Below are 23,586 nucleotides of genomic sequence, written 5' to 3'. Positions count from 1 at the left end.
TCCCCCAGGAAGATGCCTGGCCCATCCCCATCTCTTGGGTATAGGACATTCCAGGCACCCATCTGAAGGGACCACCTAAGGTTAACCCGAAGAGACCGTCGTCTGGTGGAAGGCACCTCAGCACCACCCCGCCACACACACCTGCTACACACACCTGACTGGAGTGCAAATCCTGCCAACAACCTCAAACAGAAGGTAACCAACTGCAGGAGGATGTCCGCAGACGCAGTTGGCACCAGAAATGGATGGCCTTTGGCTCACAAGGAGCTCCTCCGCCCTTTGACAGGTTTTGTTTTTAGCTCTGCTGGGTGTCCATATCCATAATGCCCTCCTCACCAGGAGGACCTGTTGGGGGGGTGGGGGGGGAGGAACAGGTTTAGTCATCAATACTCAACCATTAACAGGTTAATACAGGTTTTACATGGTACCTGTAGCAAGTCACAGATCTGATCTGGCCTGACCCGACAATCGTGTAGTTGCGAAACAAAAGACGCTGAGCAGGCAGTGAAGGAGGCTGCTGTCGTACTTCAAGATTCCCATAGGCTCAGAAAAATTGGAAATGTCGATTTCATCGCAAAGGAAGTGAAGTACCAATCGGAATACGTTCTTGCCGCAAGACATACTTGAACAGAGCACAGAGGGAACGAGGTTCAACATCTAAAAATACAGGATATGGAGAGTTCAGGGACACTCACACAAAGGCATTTGAAATCCTCAAAGATTGCGTCAGAGAGTGCGTCATCACAGACAGTCGTGATGAATTCATGACGTCGATCCATGCACGCTACAAATCGATAACGAATGATTTGGATGTTGACATTCCAGCTTATCGTGTCCAGTCCCTCGCCGATAAGATATCAAACCATTTTGGACCTGATTTAGCAATTGCAAAGTCCAGTAAAAAGCAAGAAAACATTTTGTACAATAGTCATATGGACAAGGACCAAGCTATTGACTGCGCAGCAACAAGCCAGTTCGTTTGACTCTTTGGTGACAGAGGCTGTGCTCCACATGAGAGGAAAAATACAACAACACTATGTACAGTCTGCTGCCCAGGATGTTATATTTGTAACAACTAGAGGAACTGTGAAGCCAGCAAAACATCTATGCCTTGGCCTCGGGCTTAAGAGCATGACCGGCAGTTGAAAAATCCTTGAAATAATGAGCTATTTTGGATAGTCCATCAGTGACCACATAGCTGAATCCACGGAAACCGAGTTAGCCACAATCATTTCTGATAAGGAAAGAGTTGCACCTGATGGGCTTCTGCAGAAACCTGGGTTGGCAACAGATGTTACCTGGGTTGAAAACTCTGAGACATTGTCAGGCTCCAGTACCCTGCATGATGCTGTAGGAATCTGTAATCAGAACAATGATCCACAACGTATTGTCTCCAACCCCGAGTCAGACAGCACCCTCAGGTCTACCTTGCAGAACCACAATAAAATGGAAACGTTCTTTTGAGAAGGAAGATGTCGTACAAGAAGAAACCCAAGATTTCCCAATTCCAGTACAAGATAAGAACAAGTGAGATTCCCAAAAGCCTGGTAAAAGTAAAATGCAGGGACACGCTGTGGATGATGTCAAATGTGTTCCAGGTCAATACACCAATGTGGGTTGGATGGAATTCTCAACCGACCATCGGGTATATGGATAATCTTGATGTCCCCCACTGAATGTGGAGAGCCATATGCATTGGTTCATTATGACCTCGCCGTTGGAAAGCCAGAACGCCAAATAAAAGCCAAAGAATTTACAGTGCATGACAATGTATTGGTTTGGCTTCGGAGCATTATATATGGTTATAGCAAATTGTCGTGTCCAGGGGGTTTGCCACTACCTGGATGGATAGCCGAACGATTTCCCTTGGAGGCTTACAGCCGAGATTCTCGGGAGATTATGGCGTGCGTGGGATGGGAGGGTGGCGAGGACGGTAGCAAACGGAAGCATAGGACAGGAGTTTATACTCAAACCCATGACAAAGAGACAACATAAGCAACTTTCTAATTTTGAGACACCTCCACACAGACTTTAATACAGACAAGGGGACAGGATAATAAAAGAAAAACAGAGCTGTGTGCCCAGGGATGAGTTTCTCAAGCTTGAAGATCGCCAAACCGCTTCGTCACTGTGCGGGAAAATGCGCCCAAAATGGCGCCCAGTCGCTCTCTGGGTGGGAAAACGTACAGGAGGAAATGCGGGCAGCGACACTCAACACCAGGGCTCAGGAACCGCCGTGCAACTCATTTTGTCGATCGCACTTGCTGATGCCTCTGCTCTGAAAATGGCGTCGTCTCTTCCCCCGATGGCACAACACGAGGCTTTGAGGCTGGTCTCACACGATCCAGCCAACAGTCAATGGCCAAGGTCTTGCTCCATCACGCGAGCCAATTCGCCTGAGCAAGAACAAAAGAATTGTGCAGTCTTCTTCACCATGTCGAGGGGAAGCCAGCCGTAATGCCCTTCTCTTCAAACTGCAATCTCTGCCTCCTTGCTTTTGTCCCGCTCCGAACCTCTTGTCCCACAATGCGAGACTCTCATCCTCACCTAACTCTCCTCCACTCTGACGTCACGCCCACCAATCATCCACTCCGGGGACGTGGTTTGGTAGTTGTCAACCCTGTAGGCGGGGTTTCTTGCCTGCTTGGACGTGCAGCTCGGTTATTGTTGCTTTAAGGACATGATCCATTTTTATCACTGGTCTTGAAATGCAAGAAACATAGGACAAGGTCACGGGGGCAATAACTTACTGGAAAAAAATTATCCTTAAACCCCACCTAATATAACACAACACCCCCCGTGGTGACACGTAACACTTCAGCTCACAGTTTCACTACTCAATTTACATTGAGATGTCTCCTACACACCCACGGACCAAGCTACTCTATACACCCCTATCCTTCTGATTAAATTCCTCCATCTACCCCCACAAACACGACAATATTTTGCAGCCTTGAGATTCCTTCTGGCTGATATGCAGTGAAATGATGAGACGGCCACTCATGTGGACTGAGAAGTGGCATTTGTAAAATGAAATTTAGTCATTAAAACAGAATCATGCCATAGGCGAGGACTTGTTTTGGCACGATTACATTTAAAACTAGAAGGTCGCTCGGTAGAGCGCATACCTCCGCCACGCAATGCCTGATCCACGAGAACATATCAGGTGAAATACATTTTTGAAATATCATGCTACATATCGTTTTTGGCCCCTTCTCTCAATGGTGAATAATCACTTTAAAAATAAATAATTCTCCTATCCAGATCTTCACCAACATCGATACAATTTGGCCTTGCCACACACCCGTGTCCACCAAGTTTCGTCCGAATCCACACACAACATTTTGAGATATCGTGTTGTATATTAGTTTAGCGCCATCTCTCAATGCTGAAGAATCACTTAAAAAATTATCAGATCCGGATCCGGATCTTCACCAAAATCGAATCAGTTCAACCTTGTCACACACCCAACTTGTCAACAAAAATTAATCCAAATCCGTCGACAACTTTTTGAGATATCCTGCACACAGACAGAAAGCGGTGAAAACATAACCTCCTTCACCTTCGGTGGCGGAGGTAACGAGCTAGTTTCATCATACAATTAAGTTATATGTGCCTGGTTTTCATAAGGAGTTACTTTTGAAAGATTTAACGAGAATGGTACAGTTTCTGATAAAATGGACGTAGAGGAAACATTGTGTCAATTTTATCCACAATAACAACGTTCCCATGACAACGATCGATTTGAATGAACAAATGAGTCCGTACACAAACTTTCCACATGCATAAAACACGATTTATGATGATGATAATAATATACGTGTTACATGATTCAAGGTCAAGCGCTGTACCAGTCGTGGCAGCAAATTTCTCAATTTTCAGCCCATTCATCCATCCATTGGGACCAGACTCTGTGCAGAGCGTTGGTGCTGCCTAAGCAGTCTCCTTGGCAACTGGGCACAATCCTGGAGGGGTCGCCACTCCGACACAGTATACCAGCAAGCTGGCACTCATCTTGCCGACCTCGGAAGGGTGACAGGTCGAGTTAACCCCACCTGGTATTAATTCAACAGCCGAGCGGGATTTGAACTCAGGATCCTAGGATCCCAAGCCCACCACCCTAACCGTTAAGCCAACACCAGGCGTAATTTTCAGCCCACATCACCTCTAATAACAATATTACCCCATTCCATATGTCTTCATATAATATTTGGCCACGTCCACCAAGAGGTGGGCTATATTTGAATAACTCACGTGCACATGTAGCTGTAATTTTAGATAACTGAATTAAAAACGATTTTTGGCGTTTTTAAGTGGAAAAAAAAGCACTAATGCCGTTTTTCACCAAAAATATAATTGTTTTTTTTGTTTGGCTTTTTTTTAATCAGCAGCTGCGGCAAATCAAGAAATCAGTTTTCATAACCGGCAACAAAATTCTGATTCAGAAATCAACCTCAAACCTTTTGGCCTCAGACGCATGATTAAAAGTGCCGTATCTCTTGGACGAGTTGATTTCGCACCAATATGCACCAATTGTATATTTTTATACACAGTCATGGAATTTATAGCGTTGATAAAGGTTTGGTCGACCTCCACCAAATTTTGCGTGCATGCTCAGGGTGCGTGCGAGCTGGTCATGGGCACAATTAAAATTGGACCTTTACCCCCTGAGGGTCGGGGAGACGACCCTTTAACACGAGAAGGCAGAGTAATTTATGCATATTACTAATTAGTCCTGGTCAAGTTTGAAGCTTGCATGTATTAATAATTGAGACTTTAAAAAAAAAAAAGTTTTATTACTAACGAGTCCTTCATAAAGGGAGCAAGAGATGCAAATCTTTTGTAAAGGGAGCATGGAGTGCAAACTAGCATTTTGATGAAGGGACTTGCTTTTGAGCCGTCTATCCTGGTTTTGAATCCAGACCCTACTGTAAACTGTCACCCTTGCATTTTGCATGCAAGACGAGGCATCAGCGTGTGCACCTTCCCTCGGATTGACATTCAACTGGGTGTCCCGACTGCTAACATTAGCTGGTGGACATTAAAATCCCTTTGTGTCCTTCATTATAACAAGTAGGCGAGTTATAGTTGGCACTCGCAACAAATTCCAAATTCCTGCCTAAACTGCGGGTAGCAAGCGGTCTGGTCTTGGATATCCATTAACACCGGATTACACTGTTGGCCATGTCAGAGTGCGAGTGTCGTCTGGGCAGCAGTTTCTGCACTACAATCGATGTCCCATTCCCAGGTTGTTACCCATCACATGTGAACGGCAGTCTTCAGCTACTAAGACCAACGATGACATCTCTGAAGAGTCAACTTGGGAAGCTAATGAAATGGGTTTTTTTTGTTTGTTTGTTTTTAACATGATTAACAATTTTTAAGGAAATTATATGAAAATGATACTTGATGACAGGCTTTATGGCAAATTTAAGTTCTGTTTAGACACTTTCCACCTGGGTTCTTACCGAAATGCATACCTACAATTACATTCCATCTCAATTTGTTCAAAGGGCATATTGACCTTTGACCTGTTAAACCCAAAATCGAATCGGTCCATCTTTGTACATAGACATAGAAAAAGTGCAAACAATAAGAGGAACCAGAAAAAAAAAATGTTTTCATTACGTTTCAGTGGTTTAAGAAATTCGATTTCAAACAAATTATGGTACTTGCCATCAAATGATCCAAACTGTTTTTCATGTGCTCGTGTCAGGATATCCTTGTACAAGGCCTCAGCCTCATTGAATTTCCCTTGTTTCAAATAACAAGATGCCTGTGGAACATTAAAGGGGTAAGGGGGGGGGAACATTATCTCGTCTGATATTTATTATACTTTAATTGCCAACTATGCCACAGTCTATGTACACTTCATTTCGCAGTGTGGTCACAGAGGAAGAACTAATCAAGAGTCATGAAGCAATCCTGATGACCAAGCTCATCACTTTATTCTTGAAATGCGCTGAAAGAGAACGAGCTACCCTCACAGACTTCAGGTAAATGCAGCTGTGCAGTGAATTGCACTTGGTATCATTCGCTGGTAGCCATCTGAAAATGGCTTAAAAAAAATAAATAAATAATGCACAGTGACATCCCAATCATCGATTCAAAGAATGCCCTGCGAAGAACACCTGCTCTCGACTGTCCATGGCCACAGACTTCACGCTCGCTTCTGCTGAAGATACCATCCCCATTGAACTGTATAACATCCTTCTCTGGAGTGTTGGACCGTCAGATTATCTTCTGATGACAAACTGTGTCGACATAGATGACGACGCCGATGTCACATTGACATCACTCTGCCAAGATATCGTTTGCTTCGCTTCTAAGTGTTGTGCCCAGATATGATAAATTCCCCGTCTCCCCGTGGACATGGATGGACAGTATCAAGCAATGAACTACCGCATGGATGACAATGGACCCAGCCCCCAGAGTGTGTCGTCAAAGAGAATGTTAATTGTAACTGTGTGACAACTCAGGGTGAAGGAATGCTGTGCGCTTGGCTCGGGATTGGCTCGCAACGATTTTTGTGGGTGTAAGAATTGTAAAAATTATATCGCTCTGAACAGGAACAGCGACTTGTGGGGTGCGAATTTTGACCACGACGGGGATGACGACGTCGACGATTAATCTGAAATGTCGGCATTTGGTTGCATTCATTTTGTGTACTTGCATCCTAAATACTATGAATTGATATAATATCGTACACATAGTATCATAACGAGTTTGTGTCGCGGTGTTACTGCATGTGAAATGATCGTTTCATGCGGCATCGCAACGTGTGACGAGTCTGATGGAAAATGGAATTTGTTTGTGAATAAAATAAAACATGATCACGAGATTCCGTATTAATACTGGTTTGATGTCTAATGGTAGATAAAGTCGTGTTATGTGGGCATATTTCATCAGAGCACACGACACAGGCTTCCCACCAAAGATGCAATCTTGCTCTGCCGGGATAACAATCTGACCACAATAAACTCCGGAAACATTTTCATTGGTGCCGCCCCCCCCCCCCTCCACGCCACTGCTGTCGCCTCTCCTACTGCGGACACCAAATTTTCTTCTCGAATAGTTTTGTCTGCACACTAATGGATACCGATTTGGGAAGGTTTATCTCAGATCCTGTTAGAGATATTTCAGCTCAAAGTTATATAAACTGAGAGTGCATTACAATATTTTTGACAAAAGTATCACTCAATTTTACTGAATCAAATATGTACCACTCAAAGCCTTCAAAATCGGTTTGCCAGTACTACACAAGAATGTCCAGGAACGTCCAAATTACTGAGCCTCAAATCCATTTCATAGGGATAATACTGCACCGAGAAGTTTCCAATAGGGCTAAAAATGGCACTTTATCTCAACATGACCTCCTTTAACCTCTCCGTTTGAAATAACTGGCAAGGTTTCAGAGTTAAACTTTTAACATGAGGTCAGTCATGTGGTCAGCTATCCAAAACCGTATAGAAACCGTATTATCGAGAGATGGGATCGAAACCCATTTGCCAAGCATAATTTGTCGTCTCAAGTTGCAGCTTAAATGCATTATCAATAATCCATCTGGAGTGGAGCTGCAGTACCAGGTTGTTTTTTGTCTTGGCCACGTTGGGATCATCTTGTCCAAGGCGATCCGTGTAGATCTCGAGTGCACGCCGGTAGTAATGCTCCACCTCATCATACTTCCCTTGGTTCTGGCAGAGCAGCGCCAAGTTGTTAAGCTGCTTCGCCACGTCTGGGTGATCCTTCCCCAATATCTGAAAAGCAACAATGAGGATTAATGGTGGGGAAAGGGAGTTTGATGCAAGAACGTGTATTCAGGCCAGAGATGGGTCACACGACGACAAAAAAAAAAACCACCTGCTGCACCCTCGAGCAGATTTAACCCCCTCTGTGAGTATACCCACAGAGCATCACAAACCAGGGAACACATCGTGTTTACCTTTTGGCGGATCTCAAGGGCACGTTTGCACAGTGGTTCTGCTTCCTTGTACTTGCCACGTTTTCCATACAAGACTGCTAGGTTGTTTAATGTTGCCGCCACCTTGCAAGAAAAGGAAATTGTCCATGATATCACGTCGTTAAATTTCTCGCAAAGACTATTGCACATCTCATCTGCAACAACATCAGGTGGGGCTTTTATTTTCATGGAACTTATCTCCTGCCTCGGCAAATCCAATGTTCAGCACGCACATCTCTGATGACATCCTGAAGTTGCTGTTCGATTTGTCACCTTATCGTTTTGCATTCCAATTTATAAACATGCTTACCATAAGGTGCCGTCACACTTACCGCAGGGTGATCAACTCCGAGCGTCTTCTCACGGATAGTTAGAGCGTTGTTCAGCAGATTTCCTGCCTCCTTGAACTTGTTCTGATCTCTGTTAACATCATGAGGGTCAATGTTCACCGATTGCAAACATTATAAACATTACGATCGCAGAACTATTTTCGGTGTGTTCTTCATAAATTTACACGAAACAATTTGCTGTTGCAATCATTTGCCACAATGCCGGGCAGGTGCTCCCTGAGATTACATAGACATATTCCAGGTTTTGCTTCAACTTCGGGGACTTTGGCACGAGATAAATCTTATACAGTGTGTACTGCATACAAAAGCAAGTGGGTAAACAGCTCTTATTAAACGACGAGCAGGTAACCCGGTTCCACCAGGCTGTTGTAAGATAATTAACTCCCAAGACGGTGTGGAATATTTCAGAAGTTTGAAAGGAATGTCCCGTCCTTTGACAGCGTCATAGCAGGGACCCGTGGTAATTCCGCATTATAGAAAATGTGACTTCAAGTCCTCAATCCTCCCACCCCATTACAACCCCCAAGTCTTAAAACCCCCCTCTCCCAGCTCTCTGTCCCCTTTCTGCCCCCCCCCACTCCCCACTCACTACAGTTCTCTCTCCTCAATCCCTTTCTTCTCCAAGCCTTGAACCACCCCCACCTTCCCAGCCCCAAGTCTTCAAACCCCTTTCCCATCTCAAGTCTTCAGATCCACCCCCACCCACACCCACAAAGCCTCAACCCCCCTTTCCCATCTCTGACCCCAAGTCCACAAAATAGCCACACATGCAGAGCCAGATTAAGGTGGGGGAAACAGGGGGGCACATCCGCCGCCCCTCCCCCCCCCCCAGTTGCCGTGGAAAAACCAATTACGATTTCAAATGAACCATAGTTACATTCTTTCAGACCTGACTCATTAATATTTGCTATACTTTACTAAATCTAATATATAATATATAAAGCTGAGTTTGTGTGTGTGGGTGGATGTGTGGGTCTGAACACGATACGTTTTCATTACAATGAAAACACTCATGATTAATATTTGAAGCGTTTAATTTTCTTTTATTGTTCTTTTGTCGGTGTTTTGTATGTGATGTACGCTGTTGAGATGTCCAGTAGTGATGTTACCAAGCAGCTAGCTCGCGCTTGCCAAGCCAGCCGTTCTTTATCAACAGTTTCTCATGTAGTGCTTGCTTGAGCGCTTAAGCCACCTGGCAAACACACTACAAGAAACTTGGTCACTGAACACGCCCCAGACTCGTGACATGGTCATGAGGACAAACGTCTATATTTCGTGTCGCTGAATTCGTCCCTCAAGGGGTGGGGTGGGAGGAGGGACCCGACGTTGCCTGGCAACGCCAGGTACCTCTGCTAATGATATGTATATATATATATATATATATATATATATATATATATATATACACATTTTTTTTAACACTCACCTGTGATTATATTTCAATTTATGACTTGATACGGAAGAACATTGTATAATCATATATAATGATTTATTACGAAAAGAATACACAACAACCACCCTGTCGAAAATGCCCCCAGGCCTCTCCCAAAGCCTTAATCCAGCACTGCTCACATGTGCATGGAAAGAAAAAGTGGAAGCATTAGTAAGGAGTCCCAGGTTCAATTTGCAAGGGAATTTGTTCCCAATGGAGTGTGGAATATTTTACGGAACTTGCTACAAATGACCTTTGACGGCATAAGAGTTACCGACTGTTAAGACTGCTGAAGTCTCTCGGTGAAGTTAATCGACAAAAACGTATTTACACGTTCGACTGAATCGACTGAAGAGTTTGTGGGTATATTGCGTTTTCTCCCCGGTAGGTGTATGAACCAGCGACTTTGAGCCTATACACTGCCCGTGTGTGCGGCGAAAATACACCTAACTTCCATCCCTCCCCCATGCAATGTCCGGACCCAAGAGCTCTTAAATGAGGCATCATCCAGCATCATCCATGCTGTGGTTACAATGTTTACCCTGTTCAGACACAATCGGGCAACTTGCATTCGTACAAGTATATCGACTGCAGAGGATACCACTGGTTGTGTAGCATTACATTTTTGGGACAAAGTTCCAATTTAAAATTTGTCCAGGGAAGGGAAGGGATTCAAAATTTTACCGTTATTGCACACACAATAAATAGATGCTCCATAACAAGGATTCCCAAAACAAAAAAAATGAAAAACACGATTCTTTTCCTGGCAATACCAAGAAAACAGCAAGGCTCGGTAATCAAAGAAAGAACTAAACTTGAACTCAGAAGTCTCATGTTTGTAAGTAATGCGTAGCAACCAGAGAGGTCACCAGTAACCACACTTAAATTCACTAACACGTAAACAAACTCAAGACAATGCGAACACGGAGTTCATAAAAAAAAAAACACCAGTCCCTTCGGTCCTCACCTATACACCAAGGCAAGGATGTTGAGCATCGTAGCAACGTCAGGGTGATCTCGACCTGAATTCTTCTCCAAGTCTTCCAGGGCCTGCTTGCAGAGAGGCACCGCGACTTCGTAACGGCCTTGTGAGGCATACTGAATGACCAAATTGTGCAGGGTCTTCAGTCTGGCTGGAACCTCATAACCGCCGTGTTGGAAAGGAACCATGCTTCCTTCCCCAGGAACAGAGCCTAAAAAGCATGTCAATGATGCGGGGTTAACAATGTTGCACACCATAGATATATCGTACAACGTGCGAGACATGTAAATAAGAGCCTGCATCATAAATCAAATGTCTTACACAACTAAATGAAACATTTCTTTTTCTTCGTAAAACTCACTGTATTCTACCACCTCCTTTTGGGGTCTTCATTTCATATCTATATCTATATCTATCTCTATCTCCATCTCTATCTCTATCTCTATCTCTATCTCTATCTCTATCTCTATCTCTATCTCTATCTCTCTCTCTCTCTCTCTCTCTCGGCACACACGGTGTGCCAGTAACACTTCTTGTTATTGTCGCAATATCCAGGCTCACTGCTCACCTCCACTCATTTGTTCTTCTTTTCTCTCACCTGTGGAACCAATACAACTTCCCCGGTCTATTCAGTCCCATCAAACCCTCCAGGGATTCAAGACAGCTGTTCACCATTATCCATACTCAGTATATCTTCTACCCAAAATTAACTCAAGCACTCCCTTTTTCCCAGGTTATTGTGATTTCCCCTCCCCCCAATCCCTCAACTCCTTTCTTTGTTAGTTGCCGGTTGGTTTGTTCCTTTTCCGGTTCATGCCCGCCTTCCCCTTCCTCTATTTGCCGTGTTTCATTCAGCTCGTGTGCAGCTTGTTTACCCCCATGTTGTCCTCTCCTTCTCCTCGATCTCGTGTCTATTCTGATGTTGGCGTTTCCACCTTTCCATTTTGATCCATTCCATTCTGCTCGAGCTCTTCCACAAGCCTCGACCGTGTACTGTATTCAAAAAAGTTTTAGTGCAATAATATTTTATAATTGCAATAATTTGACAACACAAGAGGAACCAAACCTCAAATACACACAACTCTGAAATGCTGCTTATTGCAATACATGGACAGTCCTCTTTCTTATTCTTCTTCTCCTTCTCCTCTTGTATGCAGCATTATCTGATGGTTTGTATCATTGCTCTGGTATGCAGCTGATGTCGCACCCCACGTCCAGGGTGCCAGCGATAACTCATCTACTCTTCGTCGAAAGACACAGTGGGGTCTTTAACATTCATCAGCTAATGTTAGCATACAGGACACCAGCTTTAAAAAAAACACACACACACATAAAACACAAACCCAAAGGAGGGACGTGACACATGAAAGGAGGACTCAGAAAAAAAAGGGACTTGCATAAAACGTAACGACTCCCGTCATCTCGAGTAATCCCAGAAAGAGGTCCAGCCAAGAATCTCGGTAAAAACAGACTTTTCCCTTCTCGTGACCACGCAAAACAAAACTTGATTTTCTTCACTCGTTTATTGCGTTTGCAAAGATTTTTGATTTCGAGGAAAACTCCAGTGTCTCTTTGTTGTTAACCTAAAATAGCTAAAAACACTATTACTTAGCCACAATAATCTCCCCAGCACAAGCTCAGCAAAGAAAAACTGAGTGACATCTTTACCATCTGGTCCACCTTCCTCACTGGGAAAGAGATCATCCAACGGCTCCTTCACTTCCTCGGTCTCTTTCTCCGCCTGGAAAGAAAAGAAAAAAAAATGTGCAGAGTAACGAATAAAAAGAGAGACAGTAAGACGGAGGGAAACAAATCTATCCATCCATCCATTGGGAGCAGACTCTGCGCAGAGCGTTGGTGCTGCTTAAGCAGTCTCTTCGGCTGTTGGGCACAATCCTGGACGGGTCGCCACTCCGACACAGGATACCAGCAAGCTGGCGCTCATTATGCCAACCTCGGAAGGATGACGGGTCGAGTTAACCCCACCTGGTATTAATTCAACAGCTGAGCGGGATTTGAACTCAGGACCCAAGGATCCAAAGCCCACCACCCTAACCATTAAGCCAACACCAGGCATGGAAACAAATATGCATTGAAAAAGGACAAGAAAATCTGAACAAACCAGACTTTTATCATCCATTACACTCAAAACAATATAACTAATACGGGACTTTCAAAATGGCGTATGAACGTTAAACGAGGCCTTTGGCACATGTGATGTGTGTGGGTTTTCAATCGCTCGGTTAAACAAACTTTTCAACATTTAGACAAAAGAGTGGCTTTTTCGAGGTGGTTAACCATAATTGTTCTCTTCCTGAATGCAAATCGGGTGAACGAGAATATCAGATATACGAGAAATATCCGTGGATGACACGAGTCGGGTTCCTCTCATTTCCTGGTCATACAATGAATGAGTGGGAGCAGTGGTTAAAAAAAATAAAAATTAAAAAATTAAAAAACAACAGCACACACAATCACTAAAAAGATGAAAAAAAAAAAATTGAGGATAATTTCCTCCGTAACCTAAGGTGGATGGAGGTTGTGTTTTTAACCCGTCTAACTGTTTATTCGTTTGTCTTCGAACAGGATGTCTCAAAAGGTTGTGGACAGATTGGACATGTGACACAGCCGAAATGATTCGATTTTGGCGAAGATCCGCATCTGGATCCGATCATTTTTTTTTAAGTCATTCTTCGCCATTGAGTGATGGGGCGAAAACCAATAAGAGAACACGATATCTCAAAAAAGTTATGGACGGATTCGGACGAAACTTGGTGAAAATGTTGGGTGTTTGAGAACAACGAATGGATCAGACTAAATGGTTGAGATCTGAATATGGATCTGGATACTGGAGTTTAAAAAAAAAAAAAAATTCAGCGGTTCTTAACCATTGAGAGATGAGGTCAAAACGATATATAGCATGATATTTCTTAAAGTTGTGGATGAGTTATGACAAAACTGGGTGGATGAGTTGGGGAGGTTACTTAAACAAGCCGATTACATGTTGATTCAGGTCTGTAAGCAGATCCGGCCTATCAGTGGGATACAAAACATAAACTGTTCAGCCCAACAGAGGTATGCGCTCCACCTAATGCCATTCTAATTTCTCTTGTGGCCCCAAAACCAAACAAAATAGATCAAACAACTCCTGCACCGCACTCACCCTCATCGCAATCAGGATTAATAGTAAATATCATTTTAAACTTATTCTGTGCATCGACAAGCCCAAGATATGACCTTCCCGTCGGTGTTAAGAAGAAAGCCTGGTGTTGACTTCATGGTTAAGGTTGCTGGCTTACGATCTTAGAGTCCTGAGTTTGAGCCAATGTCGCGCTGTTAAAATAACACTGGCTGGGGTCGACTCAGACTTTCATCCTTCCGAGGTCGGCAAAATGAGTGCCAGTATACTGGTAACAGTGGCATTGCATCAGCGACACAGCCGTACCCCAGCCAATGATGCTACCCGCAGCCTCGTGCTGCACACAAGGAGGATTTGGTGTTAAGAAGCATGAGGGTTTGGTGAGAATGCGCCCATCCAAAACCTTCGGCCGTTCACGGGCCCATATCGGGAGTTCTTGCAAGACGGACTACAACATGTCAACTTTCTGGACGAATTGATGAAGTCCTCCAACCGTTTCATTGTGCAGGGCACCCCCTTTTATCGCGGATTATATGTTTCCAGGTATTTTTTGACTCGTTTAAAAGTAATTTTTTTTTAAGTCATTCCATTATACAATCCTTATCAGGCGTGCATGAAACATGCCCAGGACGCCCCGATTGACGTCATTACTCGGGGTCTTCTGTGCATGCGCGCAGAGCAATCTTGGGGAGATTACGTCATTTCAACAGTGCTGTATTCTCCATTGGACCGTGCACATTGTCAGGTTCTTCGTGGCCTCATCACACTTAACTCCTCCATGACAACCGGTACATTGTCCACAAATTACAGTCAGGCCATAGTCATCTCAACTGTCTTTCAGCAGTTAAGTCAAAAAAAAATTAATAAATATGTCAAAGTTTCTTTTAATTCGGCTCCCAAAACAAATAAGATGAAAAAGGTGGTTCAACATTTAGCATCCCAAGAAGTTCACTGAAAAGGAAAGCTAATATTAGGCACAGATGTTGACATTTCTAATATTATAGGGAGTAATACAATTCAACTTTAATTACCGTTCTGTGTTCATAATCACCTCGTCACCAAAAGGCATCATGGCGTATTTCAAGGCACAGAACCTGATCCTCCCTGCCTAATCACAGAATAATTACAGCTTCGACACAGGAATATAATTGCAGTAATAATAGGACTACATAATGAGCAGATACTTTGTAAATATGCAACCATGACTGCGGAATAAGTTCATGACCCACGAAGCTCAGCACAGCCTCTCTGGGTTACTAATTCATTTTTAAACTTTCGACAATGTCGCATTTTACCTCCACCACCGGACTTGGACGGAGCTTATGTATACAACGCTGTTTGTGTATCCGTCAGTCAGCAGGATATCTGAAAACCTTATGGACGGATTCGAACGGAATTTGGTGGATGAGTTGGGTAGGTGACAAGAGCAAGCCGATTAGATTTTGGTTTAGTTACATATGCAGATCCAGCCTATCAGTGGGATACAAAACGTAAACTGTTCAGCCCGACTGGTACGCGTTACACCGAGGTAGGCGTTCTTTTTAAAGCAGTCACAACAGTTCATAGGTGGCAAAAAAAACGCAGGGCTTTCCAATTCCAGGGCTTTGTCCCACCTTTCATCCTCCTCACTCATCCTTCTCAAAGTTGCCCCCCCTCCCATCCACAAAGCTGCCTCCTCCACTGCCCTCTCACCTCCATCTCTTCACTCCACCTCCTCAAATCCTCGACTGCCTTCTTCCCCCTCTCTTGTCCCCCTCTCCCCCAGCACCACAGAGCCTTTTCTCCTCCTCATCCGGCCCCTCCCCTAGCTATTCTACAATCCCCCACACTCTTTCAACAACCCTCCTGACCTCCCCTCCTCATCCCTTGTCCTACCCTCCCCCTCCCCCCAACCCCTGCACCCAAAGCCTCCTCCTCTACCTCTTCATTAAAAGTGTGGACATCAAATATCTGGGGCCTTCGCTCAAACCTTTCAGATCTTTCCATCCAGGTTGCCACTGACAAACCAGACATAATCTGCCTAACAGAAACTTTCCTCTCCCAAGACGTCTCTGACTCCCAAGAATCTCTCCCCGGTTACTCCCGCCTCCGGTTTGACAGACCTGAGCCTCGTCCTGGTGGAGGAGTTGCTCTCTTCATCAAAGACTCTATTCCTCACTCTCCATGCACTGCCCTCACTCCCCCACACCCCCAGGAATACCTCTGGCTACGGTTTCCCCTCCACTCCCACCTCATGTTTATATGTGTACTGTACCGTCCACCAAACAGTGATGACTCCATCTACACCTCACTATCTGAAAACATGGACCAACTTCTATCTTCTCATCCAAACTCTCTCTTCCTCTTATGTGGCGACTTCAATTATCATCATGCCAGTTGGCTAGGTGTGGGTACCTCTCTCACCTGCCATGGCACCTCAGCAAAAGCTTTCTGCGACTCATTGGGACCGACTCAATCGGTCAACTTCCCGACCCGGATCTCAACCAATGGTACTCCATCTCTTCTGGATCTGATTTTGACAAATTTTCCTGACAATATCTGCTGCTCTTCCTTCGCTCCAATTGGTTCTTCTGACCACGTCCTTGTCAAAGTGGACATCTCTCTGGCTGTTATCAGAGAACCACCTCACCGCCGTCGAGTCTGGCATTTCACTCAAGCCGACTGGCAGGGTCTCCGAGCAGCCATCAAACTTACAGACTGGTCTCCTATCGCTACATCAACTCATCCTCGGAATTCTTTCAAAGAATCTTGCTCTCCCTCATGCACGGATTTATTCCCTCTCGTCTTCAGTTGTCTTACCCTTCCTCCCGCCCTTGGTTTACTGAAGCTTGTGGCGAGGCAGTTGTCCTGAAACAACTTGCCTTTGCCTTCATGGAAAGCAAACCCAACTGAGGGCAATCTCAGTTCCTTCCATAAAGCTCGGAACAAGTGTGTATCTACCCTCAAGAGGGCCAGAAAACAACATCTTTCTCATCTCAAGTCTGAACTCTCAAACCTCTCTCCCTCCTCAAAATCCTGGTGGCGTTTAATCAAATCTGTTTCTGGTGTATGTTCCCCCTCCATCCCCTCCCTTACCTCAAATGGCCGCACTGCTGATTCCACACGGGAAAAAGCTGAATGTCTAAACTCGGTGTTTGCAGCTAAATCTTGTGTCCAAAACCCATCACTTTCTCTACCCACCTTACCCAGTCGCACCCAACTGTCCCTGGACTCTGCATCCTTTTCTCCTGACAAGGTGGAGAGCTTGCTTTCAAACCTCGAGTCAGATTCTGCAACCGGTCCAGACGGCATCAGCCCACGTGTCCTCAAAGCCTGCTCTTCTGCTATTGCTCAACCTCTCTCTGTTCTATTCACCCTCTCATTTGCTCAAGGCCATCTGCCATCTGCTTGGAAATCTGCTAACATCACTGCCCTGCATAAAAAAGGTGCAAAAACAGATCTCTGCAACTACAGACCAATCAGCCTTCTCCCAATCATCAGCAAGGTGATGGAATCCATCATCGCTTCAGACATGAAATCCTTCCTCTTCTCCAATGGCTTGATTTCCGATCATCAATTTGGTTTCAGACCAGGTCACTCTACCCTGGATATGCTGCTTCTGCTCTCCCATCAATGGATGGAGGTCCTCAATGCCAGACAGGAAATCCGAGCCGTATCCCTGGACATATCACGTGCTTTTGACACAGTCTGGCACCCTGCCCTACTCACCAAACTCTCTTCCCATGGTATCCAAGGCTATCTCCACTCATGGCTCTCAGAATTCCTCTCCTGTCGCAGTCAACGTGTGGCCCTAAATGGAGTTCTTTCATCCCCTCTTCCTGTCCAGGCTGGAGTTCCTCAAGGCAGTGTTCTGGGCCCTGTTCTCTTTCTGGTTTTCATCAATGATCTCTCCGACTCTGGAAAGTCCTCTATATCTCTTTGCTGATGACTCTACCCTCTGCCGTACCATCGGTCATCCCTCAGACCGGCAAGCAGCAGCTTCTTCGCTCACTGCAGATCTGGATAAAATCACAAACTGGTCCAACACGTGGAACATGTCTTTCAATCCAGACAAATCTCACACTCTCAAAATGTCTCTTCGAAAGGACCGTTTACAAAACCCCCCCCATCCACTTTCTCAACAATCCTCTGGAAGAAGTCCTTTCTTTCAAGCTTCTGGGTCTCACTATCTGCCATGACCTTTCCTGGGAAAGCCACATTTCAAACCTCGCCTCCAAAGCCAGTCGCCGACTGGGAATCCTCCATCATGCAAAGTCCTTCCTCGGCCCACCTGAGCTCCTGTCCACTTACAAAGCTTTTGTCTGTAGCCTGATGAAGTACTGCTCTCCCCTCTGGGCTGGTGCTCCTGCCTCCCACGTTTATTGGCTTCACGCTGTAGAAACCAAGGCATTTTGGATCATCGGCATCTCCCGCAATGAGGCTGAGTCTTTGGGCCTCTCACTCAATCACCGCAGATTGGTCGGTGGTCTTTCTGTCTTCCACCGTCTCCTCTCCAGCCTTGCCCCCTTCTGCTCTCTGTGTGATTTGTCCCCACCACATTTCCTCAGGGCGCTCAAGGTCAGTCAACAACCCCCTTCTGGTAAAACTACCAAAATCACGAATCACTGCTCACCTTCACTCTTTCATTCCTCTTTTTTTCCCCGCCTTTGGAATAAACTTCCTCACTCTATTCTTTCCCATTCTTCTCTCCAGGCTTTCAAAACAGCTGTTCACCACCACCTCTTATCATCCCCCATCCAAATCCTCGATCTTTTCTACCCCCAATAATCCACCCAAGCCCACTTCCTTCAAATTCCCTGCTCTCCTTCCTGAAAGTCCCTGTAACGTCCATCTTCTATTCCTCATGTTCCCCGTCCCTTCCCTCTCCCTTCCACAGATCTCCTAATGTCTCTGTTCCCCACTGTTTTGCCCCCCCCACTCCCACCCCTCTTGTCGCATGCCCCCTTGATGTGTGTTGTGTGTTAGCTCTCACACGAGCCTCGACAAGGTATACAAAAAAAAAAAATTAAAAAAATCCACTTCAAGACTCTTCCATCAAGTCACCAGCAACATACCAGCCAACAACACTCACTGTGGAAGAAGGTTGATTGTCATTCAGTTTCATCAGGTGGTTCATGAACTCCAACTGCTTCTTCTCCTCCTCCAGCTGCGCGACTTGCTGTTCACTACGCTGCAGTTTCTGCTGCGTCCCAGCCAGCTCCTCCCGCAGCCAACTGTTTTCTTGGCCGAGCCGTCGAACCTGTGCCCGCTGCTTCTGCTTCTCCGATTCCACTGCATTCAGGTGGTTAGTAAGTGCCAGCATCACCTGCAAGCCACGATTTTCTCATGAATCATGGCTGAGCTTAAATTAAAAAAAAAAAAAAATTCAGTAGCCCTATCACAAAATAAATAAATATTTCATCTATTGCGAAAGTTAAAAAATATATAAATATATATATATATATATTAAATAACATATCATTCAGCTATCCGAAGCTGCAATGAAGTTGGGAAGTTGAGGTTGTGTAGATGGCTTTATGGTCCCTCCAAATAATGCACACTCGAGGATATAATTCCCTGTCTGCAAAGCCCCAGACTGACAGTCAATCGTCAGGTCAGGAGATGAACGCAGACCAGCACATCGAAGACTAGTCCACAACGTCAGAGCTATTCTGCAAGGGCTCATGCAATCCTTTTTTCCCCGTTGCTCATTCTACGCCAAATAAAAACTATAATATGCATAAAACAAATATCAAAGTGTGATGTTTAATTTTATCAGTTCATCTTGAAAATAAATTAAAAATTAAAAATTTAAGATCAGTTCGAGCAAATTGCCTTGAAAATAGTCCAGCCCTCTGATCACGATTGCTACGTTAAGCCACCGACCCAAGCTCAACTTCCCAACTTCATTGAAGTTTCTGAAAGTGAGATTTACACGCCATATATTTACAGAGGATCACGCAACAAGTATAAATCGTGTTCTCACGCCGTCATTCGTGTCTGTGAACCCTCGTATAGTGCGACAGGAATGATCGAGAGACCATTGAGAAAAAAAAGTGAGATTGGGAAGAGGTGTGCAATGGTTGGATGCAGGACTGTACACTGCCGTTGGATGGCCACGTAAGGTTTGAGTGTGCAAAGGATCCCAAGCTTGTAGGTATTCTGCCTTCATAAAAAGGACTAACAGTTGTACTCAAGCTCAAGCCAAAAGCATTTAAAAGTCAAATGAGAAATTTCAGCACATGAGGATCACTCCCAAACCTGAAACTCCAGTTCAAACATTCCAAAGTAAAAGGTCTTGGTGATTTCAAATTTACATGCATATTGTTACGTGTAAATGGGCGGGGATCAATAGATAGAACGAGTCAAGACTTCAGCTTGATCCGTGTGTTCGAGTCGGTTCGATTTACCACTGTATTAAGGATTTGTAACATGTGCGATGAGGGACAGTGATTGTCCTTTACAGAGCAGAATAGGGAAAGGATGAATCATGTAAAACCTCCTGTACAGCAAGGCCAGATGGGGGACTTGTGGCATTAAACACCAAAGGCACTTATAATGGACAATATCTAGGCTGTGGAGCAAAGAACTGCTGGCCAGGAAGGTGCAGTAAGCTGCAGACGGTCCTGATTGGGTGTGGAACCTGCAGGGGGCTCCGATACGAGGGGCTGCCCCGCAAGGCGGGGTGGCCCGGAAGATGGCACTGCCCACAGGCAGCGGGCTGCCAATCAGAGGGACCAGCCGTGTGCTGGAAAGAAGATCCCAAAGGTTCCTTACCTGCGCTTCTCCCAGTCCAAGCTCGATCATTTCAAGCGAGCGTGCAACAATGGAACTCTTTTCTTCAACAATACGCTGCTCCTCTGGATGTTCGATGACTCGCAAGGTGTCATTGAGGTTGTGCAGGACCGAGCGGTAGTCGTTCTTGAGTGCATCCAAGCCCTGCACGACCTGCCTCGTTGTGGTCATAATCTCATCCTGGCTCATCTTCTCTATCACCGGGTCTTTTGAAGACATGGCTGAGATACTAGGGAAATAAAACATCAAATGTGAACGTTAGGGGAGTAAAACCAGAAAAGGGTTGACTACCCTAAATGATAAGGAAATGTAGGAATTCAGGTTGAAAAGTTATTTGAAGAATTTGGTGAAATATATTAATGAACAGCAATTAAATCAACAAACAACTCGAAGGACACTCGGTAGAGCGCATTCGTACGTCACGCAATGCGAGATCCAACAGAACATATCGGGGCCAAGAATTTTTTGAAATATCTTGTTATATGTCGGTTTAGCCCCATCTCTCAATGGTGAAGAATCACATTAAAAATTAAATAATTATAATATCCCGATCTGGATTTGGATCTTCAACGAAATCGAAACAATTCGTCGCGGTCACACACACAACCTCTCCAACAAGTTTCATCCAAATCAGTCCACAACGTTTTGAGATATCCTGCTCCCAAACAGACAGACAGGGGTGAAAACATAACCTCCTTCCACCTTTGGTGGTGGAGGTAACAAATGAGTACAAAACCAAGCGAACATGCTCGGGGGAAAAACAGACAAAGAATGTGCGCAAGTAAACGTGGACACTTTAGGGAGGAAAAAGATTTTTTTTAAAGGCGATTTGTTCAACCCTCTCTGGGCACAAGGATGCACATGTAACAAGAGCTGGAAAGAGAAACAAGAAAAATGAAATAAAAAATGGAATGAATCCTCACGGAGACGGAGAGATGGAGACGGAGACGGAGGAACAGAGAGAGAGACGGAGAGAGGGAGACGGAGAGAGGGAGACGGAGAGAGGGAGAGAGAGGGAGACGGAGACGGAGAGAGGGAGACGGAGACGGAGAGAGGGAGAGAGGAACAGAGAGAGAGACGGAGAGAGGGAGACGGAGAGAGGGAGAGAGAGGGAGACGGAGACGGAGAGAGGGAGACGGAGACGGAGAGAGGGAGACGGAGACGGAAAGAGCAACAGAGAGAGAGACGGAGACGGAGAGAGGGAGAGAGGGAGATAGGGAGACGGAGAGAGGAACAGAGAGAGAGACGGAGAGAGGGAGACGGAGAGAGGGAGAGAGAGGGAGACGGAGACAGAGAGAGGGAGAGGGAGACGGACAGATGGAGACGGAGAGAGGAACAGAGAGAGAGACGGAGACGGAGAGAGGGAGAGAGGGAGAGAGAGGGAGACGGAGACAGAGAGAGGGAGAGGGAGACGGAGACGGAGAGAGGGAGACGGAGATGACGAGAGGGACAGAGAGGGAGACGGAGACGGAGACGAGATGGAGATAGAGGGAGAGAGGGACAGAGAGAGAGAGGGGGGGACAGAGAGGGAGATGGAGACGGAAACGGAGAGAGGGACAGAGAGGGAGATGGAGACGGAAACGGAGAGAGGGACAGAGAGGGAGATGGAGACGGAGAGAGGGACGGAGACGGAGAGAGGGACGGAGACGGAGAGAGGGACGGAGACGGAGAGAGGGACGGAGACGGAGAGAGGGACGGAGACGGAGAGAGGGACGGAGACGGAGAGAGGGAGACGGAGACGGAGACAGAGAGAGGGAGACGGAGACGGAGAGAGGGAGACGGAGACGGAGACGGAGACGGAGACGGAGACGGAGACGGAGACGGAGAGAGGGACGGAGACGGAGAGAGGGACGGAGACGGAGAGAGGGACGGAGACGGAGAGAGGGACGGAGATGGAGAGAGGGACGGAGACAGAGAGAGGTTTATTGAGATTCGACAGAAAAACAATTCTCAATCTGCCCATAAGGAACATGCACACAAAATGGTTCAACCGAAGGACCCTCCGGGAATCTCGGGAAGGGATATATATATATATATATTAAAATTTCTGGACAGGTCACCACTGTGAGGCAGAATACTCGATCGAGGGTGCAAGAATATATAGTATGTTCAGGGTGCCGGTGATAACTTGCCTCCACTTTGGGACAGATAACGGAGGAGCTTTAATGTGCAACGACCAATACTTGTAAAAGGGATGGAGCATGCATCGATTCCTCATGAACACGGCAATCCAAGGTGACAGATACACAGCAACAGGCCGGGGGGGGGGTGGGGTCACCAGCAGAGGAAGGGTCATAACAATGCGCCAGAGGATGGGGAGGGGTCATAGCGACGTGCCGAGCAATGGGGGAGGATAGTCAGCACAGGAGGTGGAGGGGGAGAGACAGCACAAGGGGAGGACAGCCTGAGCACAGTGTGGGGGTAGACAATGCATTGGGAGAATAGCCTTAGCGTAAGGGGGGGCAGGGGGTAACCTTATCATCGGGGGATAGACAACAGAGGGGGTAGACTTAGCATGGGGGGAGAGACAGCGCAGGGAGAGGGTAGGCAGCGCAGGGAGAGGGTAGACAGGGCAGGGGGAATTGTCGAGCGTAAGGGGGGGAGCGTAGAGAGGGTAGAGAGGATAGAGAGAGTAGAGAGGATAGAGAGGGTAGAGAGGATAGAGAGGGTAGAGAGGATAGAGAGGGTAGAGAGGATAGAGAGGGTAGAGAGGATAGAGAGGGTAGAGAGGATAGAGAGGGTAGAGAGGATAGAGAGGGTAGAGAGGGTAGAGAGGGTAGAGAGGGTAGAGAGGATAGAGAGGGTAGAGAGGATAGAGAGGGTAGAGAGGGTAGAGAGGATAGAGAGGGTAGAGAGGGTAGAGAGGATAGAGAGGGTAGAGAGGATAGAGAGGATAGAGAGGGTAGAGAGGATAGAGAGGGTAGAGAGGATAGAGAGGGTAGAGAGGAT

General features: G+C 45.8%; 1 protein-coding gene across 7 annotated transcripts in view; it reads right to left on the bottom strand.

Moving 5' to 3' along the window:
- The window catches only part of LOC147019713 (kinesin light chain 1-like), a 66,002-nt gene that overhangs the window by 40,822 nt on the left and 1,594 nt on the right, over positions 1–23,586 (bottom strand). For all 7 annotated transcript variants that reach the window (XM_085894365.1, XM_085894369.1, XM_085894368.1 and 4 more), the window contains exons 2-9: positions 20,620–20,866; positions 18,935–19,168; positions 12,393–12,465; positions 10,710–10,935; positions 8,293–8,380; positions 7,943–8,044; positions 7,584–7,757; positions 5,677–5,776 (exon numbers count right to left, since the gene is read on the bottom strand). In XM_085894365.1, coding sequence (XP_085750491.1) covers positions 5,677–5,776; positions 7,584–7,757; positions 7,943–8,044; positions 8,293–8,380; positions 10,710–10,935; positions 12,393–12,465; positions 18,935–19,168; positions 20,620–20,856 — 1,234 coding nt within the window. In that variant the 5' untranslated portion in view covers positions 20,857–20,866. The remainder of the gene's footprint in view (positions 1–5,676; positions 5,777–7,583; positions 7,758–7,942; positions 8,045–8,292; positions 8,381–10,709; positions 10,936–12,392; positions 12,466–18,934; positions 19,169–20,619; positions 20,867–23,586) is intronic.

This window comes from Eptatretus burgeri, chromosome 9 (genome assembly GCF_056783735.1).
Source record: "Eptatretus burgeri isolate ZD-2024b chromosome 9, Ebu_testis_v1, whole genome shotgun sequence".
NCBI lineage: Eukaryota > Metazoa > Chordata > Myxini > Myxiniformes > Myxinidae > Eptatretus > Eptatretus burgeri.
This window is presented reverse-complemented; position numbering and strand designations above follow the sequence as displayed.